Source organism: Neodiprion lecontei, chromosome 4 (genome assembly GCF_021901455.1).
Source record: "Neodiprion lecontei isolate iyNeoLeco1 chromosome 4, iyNeoLeco1.1, whole genome shotgun sequence".
In the NCBI taxonomy this organism is placed as follows: Eukaryota; Metazoa; Arthropoda; class Insecta; order Hymenoptera; family Diprionidae; genus Neodiprion; species Neodiprion lecontei.
Window position 1 is genome coordinate 14210766 of NC_060263.1, and position 26840 is coordinate 14237605.

At 38.7% G+C, this 26840-nt stretch overlaps 2 protein-coding genes and 1 long non-coding RNA gene across 11 annotated transcripts; 2 read left to right on the forward strand and 1 right to left on the reverse strand.

The window, feature by feature from the left end:
* Positions 1-1111: 1111 nt before the first annotated feature.
* On the reverse strand, positions 1112-26113 carry LOC107220039 (facilitated trehalose transporter Tret1). 4 transcript variants are annotated; one of them, XM_015658435.2, is made up of 5 exons: positions 10645-11286; positions 8767-8855; positions 4367-4714; positions 3161-3318; positions 1112-3064 (listed from the first exon to the last, which is right to left on the reverse strand). In XM_015658435.2, exons 2-5 carry the CDS (start codon positions 8821-8823, stop codon positions 1969-1971), a joined length of 1659 nt encoding a protein of 552 aa, XP_015513921.1. In that variant the 5' UTR covers positions 8824-8855; positions 10645-11286; the 3' UTR covers positions 1112-1968. The 4 variants fall into 4 exon arrangements, with proteins under 4 accessions (XP_015513921.1, XP_046593799.1, XP_046593800.1 ...); XM_046737843.1 differs by lacking the exon at positions 10645-11286 and adding an exon at positions 9363-9578; XM_046737844.1 differs by lacking the exons at positions 8767-8855; positions 10645-11286 and adding an exon at positions 26096-26113.
* On the forward strand, positions 7921-26304 carry LOC124294065. The gene is made up of 4 exons (XR_006903963.1): positions 7921-8092; positions 8157-8317; positions 8436-8675; positions 26105-26304. It is a non-coding gene; the product is annotated as an uncharacterized LOC124294065 (long non-coding RNA).
* LOC124294064 lies at positions 17100-24902 on the forward strand. 6 transcript variants are annotated; one of them, XM_046737841.1, is made up of 6 exons: positions 17100-17718; positions 19214-19285; positions 21976-22192; positions 22374-23194; positions 23869-24038; positions 24252-24655. In XM_046737841.1, the coding sequence occupies exons 3-6, from the start codon at positions 21991-21993 to the stop codon at positions 24292-24294; spliced, it is 1236 nt and encodes a 411-aa protein (XP_046593797.1). In that variant the 5' UTR covers positions 17100-17718; positions 19214-19285; positions 21976-21990; the 3' UTR covers positions 24295-24655. The 6 variants fall into 6 exon arrangements, 4 of the variants coding, with proteins under 4 accessions (XP_046593797.1, XP_046593794.1, XP_046593796.1 ...); XM_046737838.1 differs by having other exon boundaries at positions 17113-17718; positions 23882-24038; XM_046737840.1 differs by lacking the exon at positions 19214-19285 and having other exon boundaries at positions 17114-17718; positions 23882-24038.
* Positions 26305-26840: the final 536 nt, after the last annotated feature.

Below are 26840 nucleotides of genomic sequence, written 5' to 3' on the forward strand. Positions count from 1 at the left end.
TAATGAACTGATCAGCTCTAATCTTATCTAATTCAGGTATCTATCTTAAGTACATAAACGATCGGATATAAAAATGAATCATTCAGGTCTAGTGCAACGAGCAAACGGCCTTCATCAATTGTTTGTTTCACGGAGGACTGTTTTCGATTTCGTGTTGTTTAGTCTATTTGCACGAAGTCAACAAACAGTCTTTGTTAATTTATCGTCAATACTTTCTATGAAACCCGTCAAATGATAGTGATTCTTCGTCACACGATTATTTTACTTCGCTAATACAAATACTATATTATTATATCTGTTCTAATGTTCATTCGAGTTTAGATTATCCTGTCAAAATATTATATGACACAATATTTTTATTAAAGATTTGAAACCTTTCTCAAAAATATATGGTAACTCGACCGGTTCAAATTCGCATCGGCCCATTGGCGATTACACCGAATGACTAATATAGCCAGTCCACGTCTGCTTAGCAATTTTTAATAAATAAATAGGTTTTAAATTAATAATTTAAATTAATAAATATTCGTTCTGAGCAGGGCTTCCACTCCGGTCAAAACAATAACAGACAATGTGAAGACCTTTATGAACAAAAACTAGGAATTCAACATTCAAATGAGGCCAAGATAAGAAGCTATTTAATAATATATTGCTGTCGTTTATTTTTCTATACCTGTATCTCGAAAATCCGAAAAATGTTACATATAACTCACAGGCCTTATCGAGTTATCATGATAAGAAATCCAATTAAACACAACCTCAGTTATTTAATACGTGATCCTAATATTTTTTATCTCATTTTTCAGTTCCTTGGATCCCTATAATCAGGATAAAGCACCTAGGAATGGTTTTTAGTGCTCTTTTCTCATCGTAGTTGAAAAACGTTGTAAGCTGTATTTACCTGGGTTAATTAATAGCATTGTTAACTGCCATTTTGAGATTCACGTCGTCTTCATGGTGAAAGTGTATTTAATATGAACAATATGTCCAGTTGCTCCTTAAAGCACATGCATATGTATGTATCTGTTTTATTCCTGTTATATAATTAATATATTCTTATAAAATACGCATGTGTTTGTTGGTCCGATTCGAAATTAATCAACCACATTAATAAGTATTGAGATAAGTGTTTAATAAATTATATTTATGCACTTATGCTAGGTATCACTTGTGACAAATATATCTACGTTTCAGATTCAAAGTAAATATACTAATTTAAATCAACTCTTATATGTTGCGCATATTCACGCCCAATTGCCGTGATGCATCATATACCATATATAAATAAGTTATAACAATTTAACGATAACAAACAAATATTCCGAATACCAATTGGATTCCTTATGGACTACAAACTGTTCCCAAGTGTAGGTATACATACCTAGTAAGGGTACTCTGTACACATCAATATGTATACGAAACACTTAATTCTATATTTATTCATTTAATTCTTACTTAATACTGATCAGCTAAAAAATTAACAGAATTCCACGAACGGGTCGTTTCAATGATCGACGGTCAACATTACTGCATATTAAAATTACTTAACGGTCTTTGTATTTTTGTAGTAAAATTCGAGAGTGGCGTTTGTCAATATTTCCGTGAAAATAATCGTATCGTTCCGTTAAAAGTCAAACGCTAGGTTTCTTTCTGTAATCAAAAATTATTACCACGCCAAACGTTGCGGATCACGTGACGAATAAAATCTCTTATCGTACAGAACTTTTTGTTCCACAAGGACAGTATAGATCTATATGCTCAAGGAGAATGTCCGACGATGCTTGAGCGGGCAACTCTGTTGCATCTAGAAAAATTCTTACAAGTATCTCCGCAGCCCGTGGTGAAAAACCTAAAAGATATAGGCTACAAACTGCGTACGATATTATGCAAGTGGATAAACGCCACGATTAATGTGCGCGGTGGTAAAATGTTGACAATGAGACGAGATCACATGGCAAATTTTTTCTGTCATACGTAGACATGCTCGTAGCTGGAAACTGCGTTGACCTGCCCACCTTCTACCGATATCTTTCGGTTACTGGGCTCACCACTGTCCAAGATAGATTGAACTTTCCCATGTTCCTCCTTGATTTTCTTAGGAAGGGTGACGTCGAGCCCGAGATTGTCGTACGCAAAGACGTTCCTCCAGTGGGCGCTACTTTGAATACCGACGGGATCACCGTGTGATCTGTCCTCGGAAACGGACCTGAACCTCGGAAGGCTGTTGTTTCTTATCCGAGATTGCACATCGACGGTGGTTACCTCGGGTTGGGTGTTCTTGGCGAATTCGTTCTCGATTTGATTAAGACTCCGACCCTTCGTTTCGGGCAATATCGTCATCGCAAATATCGCACCGATTAGTCCCGAAGTGCTGAATATCCACATGGTCATCTCAAGGCCAATCGCTGTCCGCAAGTCGGGGTACGTCTTGACAGCAGCGAAGGTCATCATCTGGGCGAGTCCCGTCGTCAGGCCACTCAGAGGACCCCGGAAACGGAGCAGGTAAAGCTCCGAGGTCATCACCCAAGGCAGTGTGAGGTAGCCGATCATTGAAAAACCAACGTGGCCCCCGATGCACATCAGGGGGACCCAGGAGGGCATGGCGTACCTCATCGAAAGGGCGACGCCTGCAGCAAACACCGCCATTCCCAGGCCGCTGACGCAGGCGAGCTTCTTTCGCCCCACGGACCTGGCAAGGCCCGCACCAAGTATCGCCGAGAAGAGCCGGACTCCCCCGATCGCGACGCTCGCCGCATACTCGTCAATGCTCACGCCGATATCTTGGAGGACCGTGACCGCGTAGAAAAGGATCACGTATATTCCTGACAACTGTTGGAGGGCGAAGAAGAAGAATAGGGTCAGAAAGGGTTTCCACACGTTCGGCTTGTAGAGCGCCTTCAGGAGGCCGCCTCCTGCCCTTCGCTGATTCTCCACGTTAGACTTGCAGAGCTCGCTGTGTTCCGCTTCCGTCGAAACCCCCGGACCCCTCAGCCACAGCAACGACTTTCTCGCGTCGGCCGTTCGACCCTTCGCTGCTAGCCAGGCCGGCGTTTCCGGAAGGAGTCTGGAGGAGATTTTCAATTTCATTCTTATCTATCTCATTATCCCCTCTTCTCAATTATCCCGTCACCGCACCGTGCTTCGATTGAAATTGACCTACCTCACCAGAGCAAGCGACACAATCGCTGGGGCGATACTGATTGCAGCAGCCCTTTGCCACGTGGTCAAGGCACCCAGACTGTAGGCCATCAGGACTCCAAGGGAGACGACCGCCGGCCCGGAACTCGCCAGCCAACCGCGTTGTTCAGGCGCTGCGACCTACCGACAAAATTATATAAGATTAGACACATATTAACCCTTCAATACACGCTGGAACGCTCAGCACCCCACTTTTTTTTTCTTTTGCAGATTTTTATGTATTAATCTACTGTTTCGGTAACAACTGCCAAGTCTTCTGATTCTACATGGCTCCTGAAATATTTCTAAGTGTAAAAAAAATAAAAATTTTATTTATTTGTTTATTGCGAAAATAGCACGTGTAAACAAATGGACGAAATTCGTACTTTTCTCCGATAAAAGCACATTCTGCTAATCTATCATGAAATTTCCCGATGCCAATTTTTACATAAACTTAATATACACCAATAAGTTTTACAGAATTTTCTCAAAATTTTTCTTCTTGTTCTTTTTGTTTGTCCGCCATATTAGATCATCCGTTATGAATTTTCGATTTTCGAGTTCCAATTCGTAATCAGCGACCTCAAAAGCCAATATATGAAAAATTTCGAGTGCTTCGCATGTAAAGAAAAATGTATGCATAATAAAGGATTAAATGACGTAACATTTTCTACAACGTATTTGATCGAACGTTTGGTACGTACACTCGGGGACAATGAATCTGAGGACGGCTAATCTTTTACACTAGACAGTTGGCAACATAGAGAAATTTACAGCGCCATAGCCGGCCAAGCGCGGAACAAACTCAATCTCAATAAACATAACGTAACCCGTGACCGTCGAATCTAACCTTAGAATAGCGCGGCGATGATGACTTGTTGGATTGACACGTATTCTAAGGTTAGATTCGACGGTCATGGGTTACGTTACGTTTATCGAGATTGAGTTTGTTTCGCGCTCGGCCAACTGTGGCGCTGTAGGTTTTTCTGTGTTGCCAACATGACTGTCTAGTGTAAAAAATTAGCCGTCTCAGATTCATTGTCCCCAAGTGTACATTATAAGTCGAAATGCGAGGCCGAGTTCGCAACAGTTTTTACCAAGTAAATGTATAACTGTCGCTTGGATCGTTATAAATTAAATTATACGTATACCGGCAGGAATAAAAAATATATGTCGAAGTGGTTTATACCTCGCTGACGTAGAGGTACAGCCCGTTGGCCATCCCGGCGCCCAGGCCGCTTACGAAACGGCCGGTGTAGAGGAGCGGGACGTTGGTCGCCAGGGCGATGAAGAGCCATCCAGCGGCATGGGGGAGCGTCGCCAAGGCGACGACGGCGCGACGGCCGAAGAGCTCTGCCGCGACGCCAGCGGCCAGGGCGCCGATTGGATTTGAAACGATGCCGAGGGAGGCGACCCAGGAGGCTTCGGACTCGGTTGCGAAACCGGACTCGAGGAGCTTCGGAATCAGGACGGCGCTGAACCCCTGGGAAAGCCCAACCGATATTTGCCCGGAGTGAGCGGCCAGCGCGGCGAGAATCTGCAAAAATTAGCAAAACGATTCTAATTTATACGCCTGTTGCATATATATTTACACATATCTGCATTACTCGTGGAGATTTATGGCGACGACGGGAATCACGCTCGTTCGTTACACGGACGACATTGACATTGAATTTGGCAGTCGTGACGGCCAGGGACATTTGCCGTACAAGAATCCTCTGTTCGGCTTTGAATATACATCGCTAAATACTGCTAATATTTGTGGCTTATATAACTCACTCGCTGTAAGCAGTGGTTAAACATGACCGGTTGAAATTTCCGCACATTCATTATTACGTCATAAAAAAACGTTCCCAAATTTGTTCTAGCTATAAAAATGGAGGTGGAAAAACATTTTTTTAGACAAGTGACTTCTGCCCCAGAAGGAGATTATTTGTATGAAACGACATTGATGCGGATACGTACCCGGGATGACTTTGTGGCGTTGCATGGAATGCCGATGGGAATGACAGAAAATACGATTCGGACTGATGATTCGTTTGGAAAATTATATTCATATAGAACTCAGTTTTCGACTTACTGCCGGAAAATGGTGACGGCAATTTTTTGAGATTTTACAAATTCCGAGATTCGATTAGTGAAATGATAATTGGCATCTTGACACGTATGCTACCTACGACACGTATTGCGCATCAGGCCAGATGCCAAGTGCTAGAAATAATTCGATTGTATATGCATGTATCTCTGACGTATGTGTGAACATGTGTGCTTCTCTGTTTACCTTATACTTTCGAGGACGAGCAAATGGCTAATTACTTCGGAGAAAACTACATATATTGACTCTGCAGTGTACGTACATAGACTGAGAATATAAAACACCTGACGACGTAAATTATCCAAAAATATTTATTTTACTTTAATTTACCGTAATCCGTATAAAAAGAGAGACAAAGACAATTCTGTGCCCAAAATCTACGTTCCCAGTATACCTATGCACACGTACACATACAGAATATATTTCATATAAGTGTATAGGCAAGTAAGTATCGTATATTATAAGAATTATTTTAATATATTTTAATATAATTTAACATAAGAATTATTTATATATTATTAATCGTTAATATAAGATTTTATCTCAAGTCTGAGAGATGCCTTATAGAATAGGACTTTTTCCATTCGAATGACACGTAAAAACATGCCTACTTGTACCAGTTTCTCCGCCGAATTTTCCAAATCAATCTTGAGTATGATCTTATATATTATATGAATGTATATGGCCTTATATTACGTGGATATAATAATCGTATGCATAATCAAATCGTTTGCAAAAATCATAATAGTTCTTTTGTACATTGGAGCAACCGGAAACAAGATATAACCAAAGTCGGGACATTTCACGTATTTCGGGAGAATTTTTAGTTCGTCAAAAACTTACGTTTACACCTTGTTCCAGTAGAGAAAAAAAAATCATTGTCCCAATCTGAAACAATCTATAGGGTAGGTATATACTAGCCTTACAAAGTCACTTACGGTTGCTAACAGACGTGGACTGTGCATGGTGTCAAATAATCATGAAATTAGTGAAAACCTCCCTCGCATATATATTTATACAAATTCGATCCGGATTTACAATAAATATAGATTAGCTTGATGTTTGAGTTAATCAATTATTGAAGCTACAAAGAATTACACACTGAAAACCCTATATTTTCAAAGATTTGATACGACGGGCGAAATGCCTCGTGCCTTACTCTCAGGTAGTCGTCACCAGATCGACGTTTCCAACTAAACTAATCGATTGTGATATCTGCTCAACGCCACCGCGAGCTGAACTCTCCACTTACCAGACAATTGCGAAAAATCACTTTGATAAGATGTTGATGGAATCAACCAAATTGCGTCGTTGTAAAACAATCAACGCTGCACGAGATATCGACAGAAGAGCGTATCTCGTATTGTTAGCGTTATTATCGTGAGGTCTACTCAGAACAAATTGAATTTCATACATTTTTTCTCCAATGTAGGTCTATGCCTGTCAGAATTTATCAATCTCACCATCCAGATCGTAACAGCTCTGTCCCTAAGTTCGTTTCACATCAGTCTCCTCAGATATATTCGACTTCAAACTATTTACCGCGCTCGATGAACGTTTATGATACGACGCTGAAGCTAGCAGCCAAAATTACAAGCTAAACCTTTTAAACTTTTTCGAATTAAAAGTATGCTGCTCGATTTTATCCTCATAATTCTATAAAGGTATTGGGGGTTCAAGGTATTACACAAAATTTTGATTTTCGCACTTTACTACTTTACGCGAATGAACGTAAGAACGTCTGACTGCTAATTCGGGCTACTAGCTTCATCCTCGCATGGAAAGAAATATATCGTAGATTTTGCATCTGCTGTGGTGAATATATGGACAGCACTTTTTTGAAGTTAAATATACAGCAATTGTGCCAAGATTTACAAATCTGATAAAAAGAGTTGTCATATGCTTAGCTAGATCAACCATAATTAATGTAGATTTGACTCCAAGAAAGTGCTGTCCATATATTCACCACACCAGATGTAAAATCTACATTATATTTTATTCCATGCGTGTTTATGACCTCATTAACTGTACACGTACGTTGCCGATATTGTCTGTAGATGATCGAATTGGTTGTTTTAAAGCAGTATACTTATACGCGAATGATTGTCTTTTTTCCCTTCATTTTAGAAAACCTGTAGGATATAATTATACGGAGATAGTGAATATTTTGACGAGGCCAGTAGTTTCTGCGTCAACGCGCCCGTTATAACTTTACCATTATAACTATTATACGAATTGATTAGATCTATGATTATACATACATACATCATATTATACATATGTATAATATAATATGCCATACCCTTTCTTCACTTCATCTGATAGCTCGAAGGTCAAGCGAACCTAGGTACAATATCACTCAAGCGATCTACTGGTTCACATATTATAAACTAAACAACAAAGTACATTAAAATATATCAACGCGGATTTTGGAAAGTTGAGCTTCAATCGATTTCATATTGAGTTTGCGCGTGATATCACCGCATGGATCTCTTTAGTAGTTGTTTTCGACCACGGTTTTCTCTTATCATTACAGATCAGGTATCATGTTTCTGTTTTCTCGCAAACAAAACAATGGAAACGCGTTTCTAGTGTTTGTCGAATTTTTTCATACACACGATTATCATCGCAGGAATGTTTCTCAAGCAGGTATAGAATGAGAGTGGCGCGAAAGGAGGGGAGGTGGTATCGACTTGATTATCTGGAGCAATAACATCGGCAAATTGTCCAATTGATCACGATCGAAACGAGGAACTTGAATTCAGGGAATCAGTATTATTATATTTTTACAACTAACGAAAGAAAAGAAACTTTATCAAGGTGAGAAACATTGCAAAGACAGCTGCTCGTATGTTATGTGATATTAATTTACTTTTTGACTCAGTGTTTATTCATCTGTGGCGCATTACACCTTACCGGAGTCATCGCTGCATCGAACGTGCGCTGATTGTGAGTGAGCGAAAATGAAAAGTTGAAAATATCTAATCGCAGTACGTGACCGCAGGTCTTTGTCTTTGCGAAACATCTTGCCTCGACACCTGAAAAGTACGTTGCTGCAATTTCATGGTGATGCGAAAAACGAGCGTTACCAATGCTTTCTTATACATGCGCGTAAATATTGACAATATCATTCATGACTACGACAGACATTTGCCAATTACAGACAATATACCGAACACTGGATTGACTCGCTTCGGAGCGCATGGATATCGAGGATCTGTATCGATCGACGACAGGAGTTGAACAAACATGCGCCGAAAGGAACCCAATTCATTCCTAGCTATTGCAGCACGATAAGTATCAAAACGGAATTTTTTCGTTACATTTCGACGCCCTGTTTGGCCTCGTGCTACGTTTTATTATGCAATTACGGATGAACAACGAAGTATCATACGATAAACAAGTGAGTATACAATTGAAATTAAATGAATGAACAATCGGATGTACGAATAAATTATTAAATAAGTATATAAATGAGTTCACGGAATACTTACAGATTTATATTCATTGACGTGAAATATCTTCCACCAATATTTCGCTTCGGCTATCATATCAACGGAGACTCACGTCTGTAAGAGTGAATCTGTAAAGACCAATTCGGTTATTCGAATGTAAGGACACGTCTAACATCAGATGCATACACTTATTATAAGCGTTCATGACAAATGAAACTGCCATTGAATACACGCAAAATGAATAATAAACGTTTTTCAGAGACATAATAAACAAATCATTGAATGCGGCGGAAAATTTTTTTCGCGACAGGTGGAATATGCAAAATACCGTAGCGGGGCGATAAAGCATGAATATTTAACTACTACAATATACGTATCATCAAGTCCAACTTTCACGAAAGCCTGCGAAATTAAGGAATACACAATCCTGTATGGCTAGTTTGCCACAGCAATTAAAGTGACAGTAGAATATTCGTGAGCCAGTCACGAGAAACGTAATTCATAAAGTGATGAGCCTAATTTCCAAATTGAATAATGGTCCGGCTTAAGCCGCTGCGCTCGTTCGCCACTTTGAGGTGCGTTTAGGAAGTAATCAGTGGAAAAAAGAGCCTCATAACAAGTCACGAGTCACTCACCGTCCGTCACGTGCAGCTCGGGGATATAATGACCAACGTACCGGGTGACCTGCAGAGCAGACGACGGAAGTACGGACGTGCATTTCTGTACCACCGCACTTCCACGCTCAATTTTCATTTTCTCGTTTTTCCACCTGCCGCGTGTGTCAGTCGAACCCGATTCTAATTCGTACCATGGAGATGGTTTCAAACGTAGCACCGTGGGTTCGAAGCGTAAGTTGACGAATCTCTTTCCTACAAATCACCACGATCCACCGCGCAACGGCATAGGTGGAATTGAACTTTCAAATCTGACGGTTTCCGGTTGCCACATTAGTTTCGCGCGCACCGCGCACGCAACCGGAGACGTAAGGAAGCGTCGCAGGTTGTGTGCGAGCAGGCGAACCGCCGGAATCATCGCGGAGGTAATAAAGCTGTAACTTCGTTATATCGGGCAAGTCGGGTGAAATCGCGAGTGAATTCGAGAAACAAAGTGATACCAGGCGTCGAACGGCTCATGTTCTATTGAGTGTACTTCGACGAGTGATTGTATAATGACTCGTAATGACAATGGGCGAAAAAAGGAGTTCTCAAATCAAAGGATTTACAGTAGTGAGGTCAAAAGAGACGCACAATGTTCACCGTGAAATAATTAATATTCCATTTATCAGAGATGCGGCTCACGTATAAGCTTCGATTGTAATGGCAGTAAAACAATGCGGGGATAAATCATGAGAGCAAATTCCAAGACGTGCAAAGTACTTGTATGTACGTTTATACCACGAAACGCGAGCTGCGAAGCTATCAAGAGTTCTGCGAGCATCGACGAGTGAATCATTCGGAACGTTCAAATTAAATACTGAACTTAGTAACACCAGGTTTCGCCGTTGCTGAATTTCATACCATGCATAGGTAGTTTGTACCAAATAAAAAAGATAATTGCTTGGTGAGCAGATTTTCTTCATTTCTATACTTTTTTTATACTTTATCTTTGCAAGGTGCGAACTTTCATTTGCGTAGAAAAATGATCAGACGACCTGGCACCGGGCGGTGTATTATTGACAGGTATAGAGGCATATCTGTCTCGTAGTTTTGCAACACTTTCTACTCACGGGCGGTCAAAGCCGCTGTGACGTCACGGGCAAACGTTTCGTTCACGTTCGGATGAAAAAAGAAAAATGTAGAAAAAAACAGATGACGAAGGATAATCGCGGAACGCTGAGATTACATACTTTTAAATGGAAGGTACATGAGAAGAGAGAGAGAGAATTCATGCATATTAAGAAATTGTAATTTAACATACGTGAACAATTTCCCTCGATGGCAATTTGCTGCGTCTATAATAGCTTCAAGTATTCGCAATATTAATACACATAGTTTTAGATTTATTTATTGGCACATAGTAGCGCGGATATGATTGCGAAAGTATTCGGTAGATTTCACGTTGTTCTATCTATAACAGTGTTTGTAGCAGTTATTATTACGCGTTGGGCTGGTACTATAAATTTTCCTCTTTGTTCTTTATCAGCGTTTTTATTTCTTGGGTATATCAAATTCTTTTTTCAAAACTTGCTGCTGGATAATCGCAGCATCGACGATAAACGATTGAACAGCAGAGTCGTTAAAATTTTTTATTATTTCTACGCTGCAGTATAAATCTCCAAGAGTTTTCCTTTGCCAAAACCAAACTGTATAAGGGTATGAATCAACCGTCAAAGACAACGTAGCCACACTTGCTTCTCTTTCTCGATATTTCACTACTTCTTTTTTTTGTCGTTTTAATAACTTTCGGTAAATGTCGATTATCGCGGATAATGTCACTCTTTCGGAGTTCTTCCTCCTCAATCTTTGCGCTATTTGAATGTCACGTGGCTGTAGACCTTAACGATCGAATCGCGTGCGATTCGCTCGCACAACTCTTTGATCGCTACTGAGTCAATCGTACTCTTGAGTCGCCGATTTATACGCGGTAACGCTGCCGCCGTCTCAAAACGTTCTCGACGTGTAGGCGGACGTATTTGTGTATTTTATGCGTGTGTATAGGAGGAAAGACTGAAGCTCTTAAACAAGAATTGCCGCGGTTTTGTCATAACGCGTCTTGGAGTTTTCAAAACATCTGACCGTTTCATTTCCCGTGTCTCGTCGATATGCAATTGTAAAAAGGTGAAATGGTGTGTAAATTCAGCTACCACGAGAAATATCGCCACCCATTCAACATCAGGAGAAACCAATAAATTGATTGTGCCATTCTAAATCGTGCTCGGATGTTTACCATTTTTCTCGCTTGTATCATAGAATTCATTTATTCTAGTCAGCGAACTTGTCCAGTAGAATAATACTTCCGTCCAGATTTCATATTTCTATTACACAAAACACGACGTCCATACTCATCTTCATTTTGTTTCATTTTATAATTATTGTTTTTCACACGATTTTCATTCGCATCACGTTGACTCTGCTGCTTTAACGACGCTTGCATTGACTTGTGGTAAAGCGTTGTTACGTATGTTATACGTAAAATGTACATCGACGAGAAGTGACTAAGATCTTCACTATTTTTTCCCCGCTCACCCGCGTTCTTTCCCTCCTCTTGTTTTCTACGTCGCATGTAAAAAAATAAAGGTACGAACCTGGAAGCGAAGGGCTGAAACTTTCGGAGTACCCGTTCCCTCTCTTGATAGAAATGTCTTGGGAAGAGACGCGATGCACCAATAACAAACACGCGTCATCCCGCACCTGATGATAAAAATAAGGCTAGCCACAGCAAACCTGGTACATGTTGCTCTGTAGCTACTAGGTGAAGTTTAGCGCCGCCTAAATGCTACATAACATTGTTATTAATCGTCTGGCACCTGTAATGTATGCATGTATATCAATCGTATCTTCTTGATTCGTTTACAAGTTCTCGAAGAGCACAAACACGATATCTATCTTTTGAATTTCAATTAGAGGGAAAAAAAACTTCTGCTAATGGCGAGAGAACCTGATGGAATCCTCCCGATAACGACTTACGTAATCAATTTATTCGGTTATCGAGCGAGCGAGGCTCCAGAATCTTCTCACAAATGATTATGCTGTATACAGGCTTATTCGCCTTTCGAGCTATTTGCCTGGGTTTAGCACATTGGTATAGACCTTACATCTTGCAGCCGGCCAACTTGCCAGAATTTAAACAAAAATCTGAGTTCCAGAACATTCACCGATCATGATTATGTATAAAGCTAACAATAAGCGCTACGCCGGATTGACATCGTCAATGTACGTGTGGCATTTGGTTAGAAATAGTGGTTCAGCTTATTCGCAAAAGTAGTATCTGATCGGTCTTCAAACTAGGGACATCTGTCATCTCGTTGTCAAAAAAATGGCGGTAATATTCCAAGCGCGGTGCACCTCTACCTGTATTTTCACACGCTCATGTCCATCAACAAAAGAGATGACAGGAAAAAGAATGCTGTCCAATCCACTAAATGTAAATTAATTCGACGCACAGTTTCTTTTTTCATTTATTACGGCGTTGTTTCTTGATTCTTTTTATGCGCAGTGCCGCGAGTATAGGCGCATATACATTTGCGCCGGTTAATTGTTGCGAAAACACATAACTTCGAACAACTGCCCATACACGTATTACACATGTAAGGGATACTATAAGTAGTTTAAAGCGAGAAACGAGTTTACTAAATTGAGTCAAAAAAACAAATAAACAAACGATTCTTGCACCGAGAACAAATTCTGGTTAAACCAATCGGAACGGCGGTTACAGGCGGGGAAACGTAGATTTTGTTACATTAACTAGATATCAGTCAACAAAATTAAATGTTTCCTTGCCCCTCGCATCTGCGGCAAAATATTCAACTGTGTCAATTGATATTTAGTTAATGTAACAAAATCTGCGTTTCCCGGCCCGTAACCGCCGTTCCGATTGGTTCAACCGGAATTGTTTCTCAGGGTGTGGCTTCGTTCTCTCAGCGTTTAGAAACTTGCGAACCACTCTGTGCAGTTGACTGTTTACTAGTTCGTATTTCAACGTGCAGAACCTAGCTCATCGTCAGCCCAAATCGCCCAATGTCACGGAACAATAATGAGGTGTCTCAAAATCTGACGTGAGAGTTCAACGTTCGTCGAAAAGGTCGCCCGCATAGCGTATGCAATTTGCTGAGAAACAAGTTCCAAACTAGTGTTTTTACGCTGGTCCACATATGATGTTTTCTTCGTTATTTACAGTTTCTGTGCCGCGGGCCGAAAGAACAACAGTAATTAACGTCGCCGATATAACGGCGTGCAAGGTGTGCGAGTTATATTACACCGTAGAAAAGTCTCCATTCATATCCGCGTGCACTCATGCCTGTTACGGACATCAAGCTCTAATTTAATGCTCCGTGTACGACATTACACAATCGCGTGTTGTCCGCGAAACAAAACGTATGTTGCTGTCGACTGGAGGCGATGAAAAAAATCTGCGCATGATTTTCGGAACGGAAGTCGAAGCGCAAAACTGTTCTTAACGATGTCAACGGTTGTTATTATAATAATTCCAATAATCATAGTTGAAAAAGTTTCGCCAGTTTTGACCCTTACGTAAGTTATTTCCGTCGTGACAAATGCGTCGAAAACCGTTATGCTCATTTTTAATGTCGACTGCGTATAGTACAAAGTGTTCAAAGATAAATGGAGTGGGAAACGAAGCGAATGGCATCGAAGCGCTTCAATTTAAAATATCCTTCTTTCGATTGAATTAGCTGCATAGCGTAGCGCATGTCGTTTAATCTAGGTACAAACCGTCAGCGAAAAGTATAATAGGAGTGATGAGTGAGGACAAAAATATGGAAGTATCAGAAAATTGAAGGGTCGCAACATCGAATTTTTAAAGAAGCGAAGACTTGATTTATAGAATTTAAAAATGTTGAATGTAGAATTATGGAGAAGTAAAAGAATAGAAAGTTCAGAACGTATAATGACGAACTACAAAATTGTCAGAATTCCTCTCGATGATACAGAATCGTATACAAATTCTTGATTTTTCCGTTTTATGGTTTGACCTTTGTATATTTTGTAATTCTGTACTTCGACTTTCTGATTTACAATTTTCTATACTTGAACGTTTCAGGTTTACAAATTTTATGAATAAGATTTTCGCCTCTATGAAAATTCGATACTCTGGTCCTTCTGTCAATCGATAATTCTAGTTTTTTACCCCCTCCCGGAGTGATTGGAACAATTGTAAATCGGGCCCGCTGCACTTGAAATGAAAGCGGTATTATAAATAAGGTGCACCTGAAGCATAATCATAACGATAGACGGCGAGGTGTCCCTGACCTGGGCAACGCTGAAACAAGGTGATGCCGGTTTCAGCCCTCCCATAGAGCAGCAACAGCCTGCAGTTCGTCTATCGCTCGACTCAATCACCGTGGGATCATTTCCACCCGTATCGCGAACCGCCGACTGTAAGCAGAGCTGATTTTATCCCCGTTTACGGACCGCGACTCTATCAGCACTCCTGGCACCGATCGAATAATTGCTCATCGGATTTCCCCGATGTCGCAGGCATAAAAAAATAAAACGGAACCACCACCTCGTCTGCATTAAGAGTGCAGACGTGCACGAGGTTTCCGTGAGGTTTGCAGGACCTGGACCCCAATAAACACACACCAGTATAAATTTCGTATATGAAACGTCGAAGTCGTTTAATAATGGTATAAGTATAAAATTCAACCGTATCACATATACTGTAATATTTCGGATGGATATTATTCGTATGATTACTCTGTTTATTATGCGTATTTCATTATACAGAAGTTTAAAATACGTATTATTATAGCAAAAGCAACGTATAGTATATTTGTTCATTATTCGTACGAAAATCGTTTAAAACTTATATGTTTAACGATGTTGGTACTCCATCTTTCAACGTTTTATCAGAATCGTTTCATTTGAATTTACAAATTACGAGCTATTAACGTTCACGAAATTCGTTTATGATTTTGGTAATCACAACATATAATATTCATTCATGACACAACTGCCAGCAACTTTAATTAGACGTTTATCATACTTCCTATTCACCATTGCACAGCAGTATATTGATTGTTTTATGAACGTATATCTTCGACTATTATAATGTACGTTTTATTGGTATTTCTGATCTACGCGTGATAGACGTTTATGAAATTCATTTTCAATCTTGGTGTCTACAACATCTATATATATATATATTAGGGTGTGTCGAAAATGAACTTTTTTTTTTTCTTCGCTCCTACCACTCAAAACTTTAGGTTTTGACATTAAAGAGGTCCTCGTTCAAGGAGGGCGCTGTAGCTTGAAGTTTAGAAGTCGCTCAACGAGGATTTAGGTTTCCCATCTAATTAACACGTAAAAAATATTGTTTTTCGTTCAAAATGATGTCAGGCAACCATAAAATTGGCGATGTCTGTATTTCTTGGCTTATTTGAAAGCATGACTCATCCCCTAAACGATGATAGGTCGTTTTTCGACTTACCTTGTTCCAATTTTTTTTTACGCCACTTTTCGACCACAATAGTCACTTTTTCAAGTTTACAAAGTCTCCAAGGTATCAATGAGTCCAAAATGAATTGCTACAAGTATTGATTCTTGATTCGAATATAAATAACCAATTCTAAAAATTGGTAAATTCCGTATCTTCAATTTTATTCAAAAAACCATGTTTATTTTGAGAAATTTTGTATGTTTCACTAATTTTTGGAATTGGTTATTTATATTCGAATCAAGAATCAATACTTGTAGCAATTCATTTTGAACTCATTGATACATTGGAGACTTTGTAAACTTGAAAAAGTGACTATTGTGGTCGAAAAGTGGCGTAAAAAAAATTGGTACAAGGTAAGTCGAAAAACGACCTATCATCGTTTAGGGGATGAGTCATGCTTTCAAATAAGCCAAGAAGCACAGAAATCGCCAATTTTTTGGATGCCTGACATCATTTTGAACGAAAAACAATATTTTTTACGTGTTAATTAGATGGGAAACCTAAATCCTCGTTGAGCGACTTCTAAACTTCAAGCTACAGCGCCCTCCTTGAACGAGGACCTCTTTAATGTCAAAACCTAAAGTTTTGAGTGGTAGGAGCGAAGAAAAAAAAAAGTTCATTTTCGACACACCCTAATATATATATATATATATATATATATATATATATATATTGTACATTCATCATACAACTACCAGCAACCCCAATTAAGCGCTTAATTATTGCGGTTTTCCACTATTGCACAGAAATATATTCATCGTTTGATGAACGTATTTTTTCAACGATTATTGTTCACGTTTTACTGCTACTTGTGATCTACGTTCAATAACCGTTTATGAAATTTATTCAATATCGGACTATTTTCAAGATACATTGAATTGTATAATATGTATATTTGATCAAATGGGTTCATACTTGTTTTACTTCAACACGATTGAGGAAAATTCAACGTTGAGTACAATATTCAGATTATGAACGCACTTTTAGTATTCATGTATGCGGAACCGCCTGATGCCAAGCGGTGGCCAAATCAGTTGATTATCTTATAATTAGTTTCCGAAAAATGGACTTTAATTACCCGTTATTTTGATGCCAATATTATGTGGTAACTAAAGCTGAACACTGATCTTGTATTCATTTACCGGTGCATGGAACATAGATATAACCAATAAAAGGAAGAGAATAAAGAAGTGTCCGAAACGTGAATAATTTCGTACCAAGAATAATAATTTATTGTACATTTTTATAATTATTTCACAATATTGGTTATCATATTATAATATATTAAATCTCATTATTTGGCACGAATTACGTCAAGACTTCAATATCTTGTATGAGTACTTGCTAAAACAAGCGTTCATCATATCCTGTCGCATTTTTAACGTCGTTTGTACGTTTATTTTTCGCGCTATTTTATCGGAGTTCTGTGCGTTATACATTGTGTCACTACTGATATATTATTCTCCTGCTCTGGTGCGTCAGCGTCGGTAACGCTGCAAGCTAGAGTAAGAGCGCAATAATTATATGTAGAGACAGAACTTATCCCATGGACCGCGCATTCATACAGTAAGTGTAAGTATAGCGAGTGGTAAGACAAGGACAGCTCGGAATAACACGGGCATATATGGCAAAGTTGATTCCCTTTTGGGCACGATCTCTCTGTCGCTCTTGCGTCTCCTCTATCTTTGTCTTTGTCTGGGAGCCTATATTCATCCCCACCCTTGCAACTGGCCTCAGGCGCTGGTTATGGCGTTATTCGTCAACCGAATGCGGAGGTGCTCGGATCGATCGGTGATCGTGTAGCAAAAAAGGTGAGAAGCTATTGTTAATCTGCGGCCTAGACGGAAGAAGCAAATTCGTCATTAAATAACGCTGGTAAGTACAACTACATATTTTTCCAAATATGGTGGTATTTTGTCTTAATACATCGAGCATTCTTGGTTGAAAAAATAATGTGTTTTGCAACTCAAATTCTGTCTCTTCTGTATTTTTTTCTTTCCTTTCTTTTCTTTCTTCAAAAGAAACTATGTGTAATGTTCTGCGTCTTTTTCTCTAAACCAAACGATGTACCATAAAAATATGGAATAGTTTATTGTTTATTATATAACGTTCATGAATATTTTTGAACTGTTTTTAAACGTTATTTATATGTGTTAAGTTTACTATGATACGTATATTATAGGTTAATTATATTAGTTCTTGTCGAATTTGAGGAAAACTTCATGTTAATAATCATCCCATGTGATCATGCGGTTATTAGTAACTTTTGCTCTGTATTGTTTGAAATCGGTTTCGTGTTTATTATTTTTTTAGATACCGTTTCAACATATCTATAACATACATATGAACTCGTAGCATCTTCCAAAGTAACAAAGTATAGTAATACAGCCACGTAAATATTTCTGTGCCATCGAAATCACAGAAATATTATTTTGACAATATTTTTTATTTTCTTTTCCCTTCAATTGAAAATAACAATTATTATCCATCAGAAGAAGACGGTCATGTTAGACAATAGAGACAATAGAGAAGATCCGTAGCAATAAAGCTTTTTCACCAGTTAGTGCAACAACTTATATAGAGGTTTATTAAAAATTATGTATTTTGATCCAAAATTCTGTTTTGTGTATATTTTCTTGGATTTGGGCTGAATAAATATTAAAAAGGGATTTGCACCTGAATAATTTTGTAAACACTGGTAAAAATAGTGGTCATCTACCCATCAAACGTATATAATACGCAGGAAATTCGTAACAAGTAATTTTATTCCATTGGATTTGACTTTGATCTTTACCGATAAACGTATAGTATACTCATGATTTACGTTCAGTAGTAGGCGTCATGATATACTATTCGAAAAGTATTAGAATATAAGCAGGACATCGGCCCAGAATTGGTTCAACGTTAAACTACGATCTTGTTTAATTTGTAGTAACAATAAATAGCGATACATAGAACTATAAGTACTATAGAATAATAATATTAGTAACAGTACTATCTAGTCCTGAAATATATCACGATTCCTACTACTGAACGTAAATCATGAGTATACTATGCGTTTATCGGTAAATGTCAGAGTCAAATCCAATAGAATGAAACTACTCATTACCTGCGTATTATATACGTTCGATGGGTAGCTGACCACGTTTTTTATTCGTGTTTACAAAATTGTTCGGCTACAAATGCCTTTTTAATATTTATTTAGCCCAAATCCAAGAAAATATACACGAAACAGCATTTTTGATCAAATTACTTAATTTTCAATAAAATTTTATATAAATTGTTGCGCTAACTCGTGTAAAAGCTTTATTGCTATGAATCTTCTGTATTGACTCACGTACTACGTTCATTAGGTTCATTTAACTTTTAGTTTTCAGAGTGGTGTGCGGATATTTACGACAAATAAGGCAAGCACGTTAAAGCGTACATCATTTCTTGTCTGGTGTGTATTATTATTTAGTTTTATAACATGCCTCATGATTTAAAAGTTCTGAGTAAACGACATTTGCGTCGCAAAACAGCTATAAATACTCGTAAAGTATTACTGAGTATTGCAGGCAATAATTGTGCACTCGAGCACCTTACGAAATCACAATTAAAAGATGCTAGTCATGAACATGTGTCTTGTATCGGAGAATATGTGCACTCTATAGATAGCGATTATGATGTTGATCATATCCATCAAAGTAATGAACAGAATGAAGAAAACTCTAATTCGAACCGCGATAATAAAGATTTCAAAGACATCGAAAGTGACATAGATAGCATCAAAGCTACGTTGTACAGTTCTGAAGATAATTCAAGTTCCGTCAGCGATGAAGTGCATTTAGATGATGAAACGAACTTTGTTGAAAATTTGCGCGACTGGGCATCTTCAAATAACATCACACATAACGCGATCGATCAATTGCTAGCATTATTGAAACCAGCACATCCTATCTTACCCTTAAGTGCTAGGACTCTACTTCACACGTCACGACGTATTGAAACGTTAAATTTAGACAACGGAGAAATGTGTTATTTCGGTTTGGAGAAATGCTTGAGACAAAAACTCGAGTCAGGTCTCAAAAAAGGACTGTCACCTGAACATACGTTGCGAGTTGATTTTAATATTGATGGGATTCCCGTTTATAAAAGTAGCGGAACATCATTTTGGCCAATTTTGGGACGCAGTATTTCAATGATCGATGATAGCCCATTTGTAATTGGTGTTTATTATGGTACGGGTAAACCGATGCCACTATCTTCATATTTACGAGATTTAATTAAAGAAACGTCACGTTTAAGCACCAATGGTTTTGAGTTTAATGGCACCAAATACTTTGTCAGAGTTGGTTTATTCGCGTGTGACGCGCCCGCGAGATCTATGTTGAAAATGTGTTTAGGACATTCGGGTAAGGATGCTTGCGAGAGGTGTAAGATTCGCGCAGTTCATCTCAACCGTAAACTGTGTTATCCATGTGACACCGAATTCCAGAAGCGAAAAGATAGTGATTTTGTTGCACCTAGTGAAAACGATCGTCACGTTAAAGGACGTTCGCCTCTTTTAGATCTTTACGTGGGACTAGTCTCCCAATTTCCTTTAGATCCCATGCATTTAATCTACCTGGGAATTTTGAAGAGGTTGCTCCTTAAATACTGGGTCGAGGGTTCACGTGATTGCAAATTGTCTAAGGATATTTTGTTAGAAATTGAACGTATAATGAAACTATTGGCGCGATATGTTCCGGCAGAGTTTCCTCGAAAGCCCCGTGGATTTTTGGATTTGCATCGATGGAAAGCGACAGAATTTAGATTTTTCTTGTTATATTCCGGCCCTGTTGTAATGCGGGATGTGCTAGATCGAAAAAAGTACAAACATTTTTTATTATTGTCTGCCGCCGTGTATATTCTATCGAATACAGCCTTGTTCTCGCGTTTTCGAAACATCGCGCAAGATATGATCGAAAAATTCGTTACTCAAGGTGCTAAGATATACGGACAAAACTTTGTCGTATATAATGTACATTCGCTGCTGCATGTCATAGACGACGTAGAACGATTTGGCCCATTAGAAGAATACAGTTGCTTTGTGTATGAAAATCATTTGGGCCATTTGAAACGACTTATTCGATCGAAACGCTTGCCGCTGCAGCAGCTGAGTAATCGACTTGAAGAACTAAGTTCTATTCGTAAAACTAATTGTCAGGAAAAATTTATTCCTAAACCCAAATTTATTGGAAATTCTCGTGAATGTCAGGCTCTGGAAACGAAAAAATTCAAAATATCAATAAAAAGGCCGGATAATGTAGTAGCTTGTGGGACAGAAATATTAGTGATCAAATCAATCCTTTTCATTGCCGGAGAATATAGAATTATAGGTACTCCGTTCAAGTACAAGCGAGACCTTTATCAGAAACCTATTAAATCTTCCAAACTAGGGATTTTTTTCGTAAGAAGTTTCAACGTAGCGAAATCTTATCGCGTCGATGATATATTACATAAATTCGTCTGTCTTCCATTTAAAGATGGTTTCGCAGTAACTCCGATACTACACGAAATGAAATAAAATTTTTATTTTTTGTTAAACATCTCAACGAAACGAGCTCTCGACAAAAAACAGATGATGAACCTACGATTCTCGGCAATGTGTACGAGGAAGAGGGATTCGTTCAAGACATGTATAGTATGTCTATGTCTACCTCGCACACATTCCCGAGAATCGTAGGTTCATTATCTCTTTTATATTAAAAGTTTGCTTCAATTGAGATGTTTAGCAAAAAATAACATTATCGTATACCTATTACCATATACCGTATATGCCGAGTCTAATTTACCTAGTAGTCCAATATACCCAACTCTACCATATGTTCATAACATCACTTTTGAGCTGATTTATTATAGTTTTGTACGTCACATTGACGTTCAAGTATTGGTTAGACATGCGTTCCCAAAATCTTCATAATGTTTCATGATCGATTCATCTTTTAACTTATATACTACCTTGCATATTCCTATGTTGATGTCCTAATTAAAAACTTTTAAACTGGCACTTTTTGCTCAGAGTGGAATAAAAGTGCTTGAATTTTGATCAAATATAAATTTATACACCAGACTAGAGAATATGATACATTTAACGATGTTTTTACTCAGTCGTGCTGCAGAACTATGTATGCGGTGATTGAATTCTTGGTTGGCGAAGATAGAGAATGCGCATTGGTACCAGTTCTTTGGCTGGTCGAAAACAACACCCAATGTTACTGGCCACGGACAAAAACTGAAGATCATTTTACAAAACTTGTAAAATCAAAGGCTGCCTATGAAAAAACATGGCCAAAGTTTGCCATTCACAAAGTACTGCATACCGGAGGTGATTATTGGAACGTAGAACTTTTTTTTACAATTGTATACGGATTGAATGTTTCAATCATATTAATTTTCACTTGGATAAGAGTTACGACGATATATTTTGATCATATTGTACATTTGTGATTAATTTTGCTAATCAATGAGCATTCGGTATTGATTGATATTCCTTGATTAACTAACAGATGACTACCACGACACCGAAGCAACGATGGCGCGCCTACTGGAGCTGGGCACGTCCGATGAATCCGGAATAATTCGCAACATCGCTAAAAAATCCACTGTAATACCTCAGCAAGATATTACCAATGACGTGGACGAGAATGAAGCTACGAACAGTGATGATGTCGAACCTGAGCCGCAAAAGAAAAAACGTAAACACAAAACCGACAAGAAGAAGGCTAAAAATCGACACGTTAGTAACAAAAAAAAAAAAACGAAGCGTTCTCGTGAAAGTTCAAGTAGTTTAGGTTACACCTCTTCAGCTGACGAGAATTTGCCACCGTCCGAAGTCGATGAATCGACTTCTAACCGTAATAAGAATACTCGCTACATTAACTCAGCCAAAGGATCTACCAAAAATCAGACACCAAAGAAAAACTTGGCCCACAAGATCGTACAGCACCAGTATAATGATAATTCCCATGAGTCACCGAATCAGTTGTCTGGATATGAAACATCAAATAGAAACATTTCTAGTAGGATCATCAGGTCTACCACGCAATATGACTTATCAAGATCCTTTTCACAACTTGAACCTTCAACCCCGACCACATCACGCGAACAGAATACCTTTGAAGAAAAAACTCTGCAGTATTTAGAACACATTAAATCCTACACTGAACAAAACCATCTGCTACTACGTAAAATCTTCTCAAAACAGAAGGAAGTCAGCATCGACGTAACAAAGAAACCAGCCGAATTCCCAAAACTTCCTCTTAACTCCATGGAAGACTTCTCCAACCTCGAAAATATCCTGAAATCCGAAGAGCATCGAACTTATTTAGTGAGTAGACCTTGCAATCATATTCAAAATATGTATGTCATGACATACGGATAGGTACTAATACCGAGCGTATTCTTCAATGAGGGCCAACCCCCTCCCTAGCGCAAACCAACACAGGCACATGAGGCTCGGCCGGGAGGGGATAGAATGCCAGTGGCCATGTTAGTCTCCACTCGACCGAACTTCACGTACGCGTCATGTGCCTGAGTTGGCTTAGCACTAGGGAGGGGGTTGTCTCTCATTGAAGAATACGCTCGGTATGTGTTGACTGCAAAGGAATAATGAAAATTACTACAGGCATACAGAATTGCGGTTCGTAACGTTTTAACCCTCTCGGACCGTATGTTGCTTCTACGCAACACGCACTTTGAGGCTTCATAAAACTGTATCGGTCGCAAGGTCAGGGTTCTAACTGCATAGTTCCATTAAGCAAGGTCAGATGGCCTTATAGATACTCCTAAACCCTGAGGTAAACTGCTTTCACCCATCGAAATATCAATATGGTGAGAGATTTTCATTCAACATGAAATCGGTCTCGGTCTGATCGAGAGGGTTAACGTTAAAAAATGCTGAAAAAATATTAGGAATCGACAATCTCCAACTAGTCAAAATTGTTATCGATGTTGATAACAGTAAGAATATTTTGAATTCAATTCGACATTCATTCATTTTAGTATTTTGTTGCAGACCGGGAAACTGGCTTCTATTGGAGGGACAAGCGGTCGCCAATGTGTGTTGGCTATAATGAGGTCACTACTCACAAACGAATTAGCGATGCAATTCAATTGGGCAGGGAGGGACAAAGTCTCATTTCAAAAGACATTGACAATGGAAACTGTTTACGGTAATGAATAATTCATGAAATTTTCGAGAAACAGTTATTACTTGGATTTATCGTGTGAAAACAATATTATTCACACATTATTATTCAAATTATGCAAACTGTTAACTTTTTTCCCAATATATTCGAGATTCATCACAATTTACATTGAAATTATTCCTTATCAGTTATCAATATCGTGATATTGTACCTTCCTTTTGATGTATTTTTTCTCAGAGGCTGTGAAACAAACCTTTCTTGGCAAGAAGGAAATTGGTGATGCAACCGAAACCAGTGTTTCGTGTGCCGTGAAAGACTGGTTAAAACTAGCTCGATCACGGCATACCTATGTACGAAAGAAGGGCTAAGAAACTGTGGTAAACGTCAACTAATTTTAAAAACAGTCATATAAAAGTACAAATCATACAGGCATATAAATATTTCTGATATAAGTGTAATATTCTTAGCGTTTTCTGTTAGTTGTAACTACCGTGAAGACGAAAGTATAGTGTAGGTTGAGCTGTGTCTATGAGCTACAAGATGTACCTTTTTTTTTGATAAATGAGTATTTATAGATATAAGATATTTGTGTAACGTTCTAACAAAGATATAATAAAATCGATTCACATATATAAACTAAATTCGTACGCTTTCTAACTCAACCCAGACTTGTTTCTAGCTAACGTGAAATGATCTTCCTCTATAGCAGTGTACTATATACGCTTTCAATTACACATCCAAGATACGTTATGTATTCAAGTCTAGAGGTCCAATTAAAAACGTTTTTTAACACTGTATAATATTCGTTTAGACATAAATAATGAAAGATTAAAGCGTCATTAACAGAAAACATTTTGTCACGTTAGTTAAACGGACATTGTCAACACATTTTAATAGAAAAAATTTCCTTCATAATTTGAGTTTTAAAACGTACTTGCGAAACGTCTCTTAGTAGTCATCAATATCCAAATATTAGACGATTACCATAAATATTAAAATAACGGATTTTCGATACGTTTTATCAACAAATTGAGATACGATTTATAAATGTTTGGTTTCAAACGTATAAAATTTGCATATGAACAACTATCGTAAGACGTCCACCAAAAACGTTTAATAAACCGAAATCACGGCGGACATTCTTCGCAATAAAATACGTAGGTGCTGCACGTTTATTCTACAGAATAAAACGTTCTTTTTTGACGAATTTCATACGCTTTATATACTGGCATTGTTTATTGGGACATGCGTTCATCGTTATATCGACAGCTGAACAGAACAACATCGTCGTGTAACATCCTCGGAATTTGATTAACAATAAACCACATGGTATCTCAAAATTTCAGTCGAAAACAACGTGTCTCAGAATTTGCTTCAACAACGTCGTACAATCTCAAGTCAATATTTCGCGTGACGTTGGCGTTGTTCGGCTCTTCGTCAGCCACGGATGTGTATGATAGAACTTCCACAAGATGACGGATTACCAGACTGCAAGACATCTAATTTACGCGTGTGCGTAAATATTGGTATGTGGACGTTTAACTAATCGCGGGTTTATTATAGTGATAAGTCCAAGACCGAAAAGCAATTTTACACGCAAGATATCACGGCTGCCAGAGGAAGTGAGATTCGAAAGACAAAAGAGGCTGAAAGAGTAAACCATAGGTATCAACCGCTCGGCAAATTATATCGAGTTACCGTCGATCGAAGGATACGTAAAAAAATTATGAACCGCAATGCGATATTGTAAAACTTCGATTGTTTAATTTCTCTTGTACATTTTGGACCATAATATAACCGTTGCAGCAGCTTAAAACCTATTTTCATTTCTGTCCGTATGCGTGAAAAATACCATCCTTAACAATACCCGTGATTCACTGATGCCAGCCAGCGGTGAATCAACTTATATCGTGTCCTGCACGGTGTAGGATAATGTACTAGGTAAAAAGGACCCGCGGATAGGCGTTGCAATTGTAATTCTATTAAATTGTAATTGTAACACCGACGGACTTGGCCTAGAATCCCGGGCAATCGTATAAGGCGTCAACGTCTTTCCATTCCATTTTTATCGATAACTTTACCATTTCCAGGAGTTGAGCCAAGGACCGCACGGCGTGGCTGCAGCCGATCCTGGGCGCGCGGTGTGGATGTTGCAGGGTATCGAGGAATATACGACAGATCTAGTTTCGCGGTCCGACACTCACTGGGAGAAGAACGGGCGATTTTTTTAAACCCCGCCAGGCTGCCATTGAAAAACGTGCCCAGCGTATGTAATACCTACACAACTGTATGAAATAAACAAGAAAGATGCAACCGAAGAACATAACGACTCGAATTACTACGTTACTACGATAGAATTCGATTGTCAATAAATTTACACACTTTCCTACCGATTCTTGCTTCACGGGTATACATACAGTACCTATGATAGATACGCTTCCGCATTAGTCGAGTACCGTATTCGCGCGTTCTACTAAATTCATAACGATCGGTATGAGAAATCGGCATACCGTGTTGCACAAAAAATTTCAAATGCTGGACCCGCCCCGCGGTACTATACAATGATCCCGATTACATACCGAGGATAGAAAGTGTTCGACCAATTCTGAGTGTTGGTACACGGCCACGTTCAAGTTCGTGCGAAATTCTACGAAAGCCATTCGGACTTCATTTCGTTCGAAGGACATTTGTACTCGAACAGTTCTCAATTGACCAAATTTTCACACCACGGGTACTTCACAGGTATATAGGTATATAGGTATAGACGTTTTCCTGCCCTCGGACAGATTCGAACGGTTGTTGGCCGCTACGTTTTTGTCGTTTTTA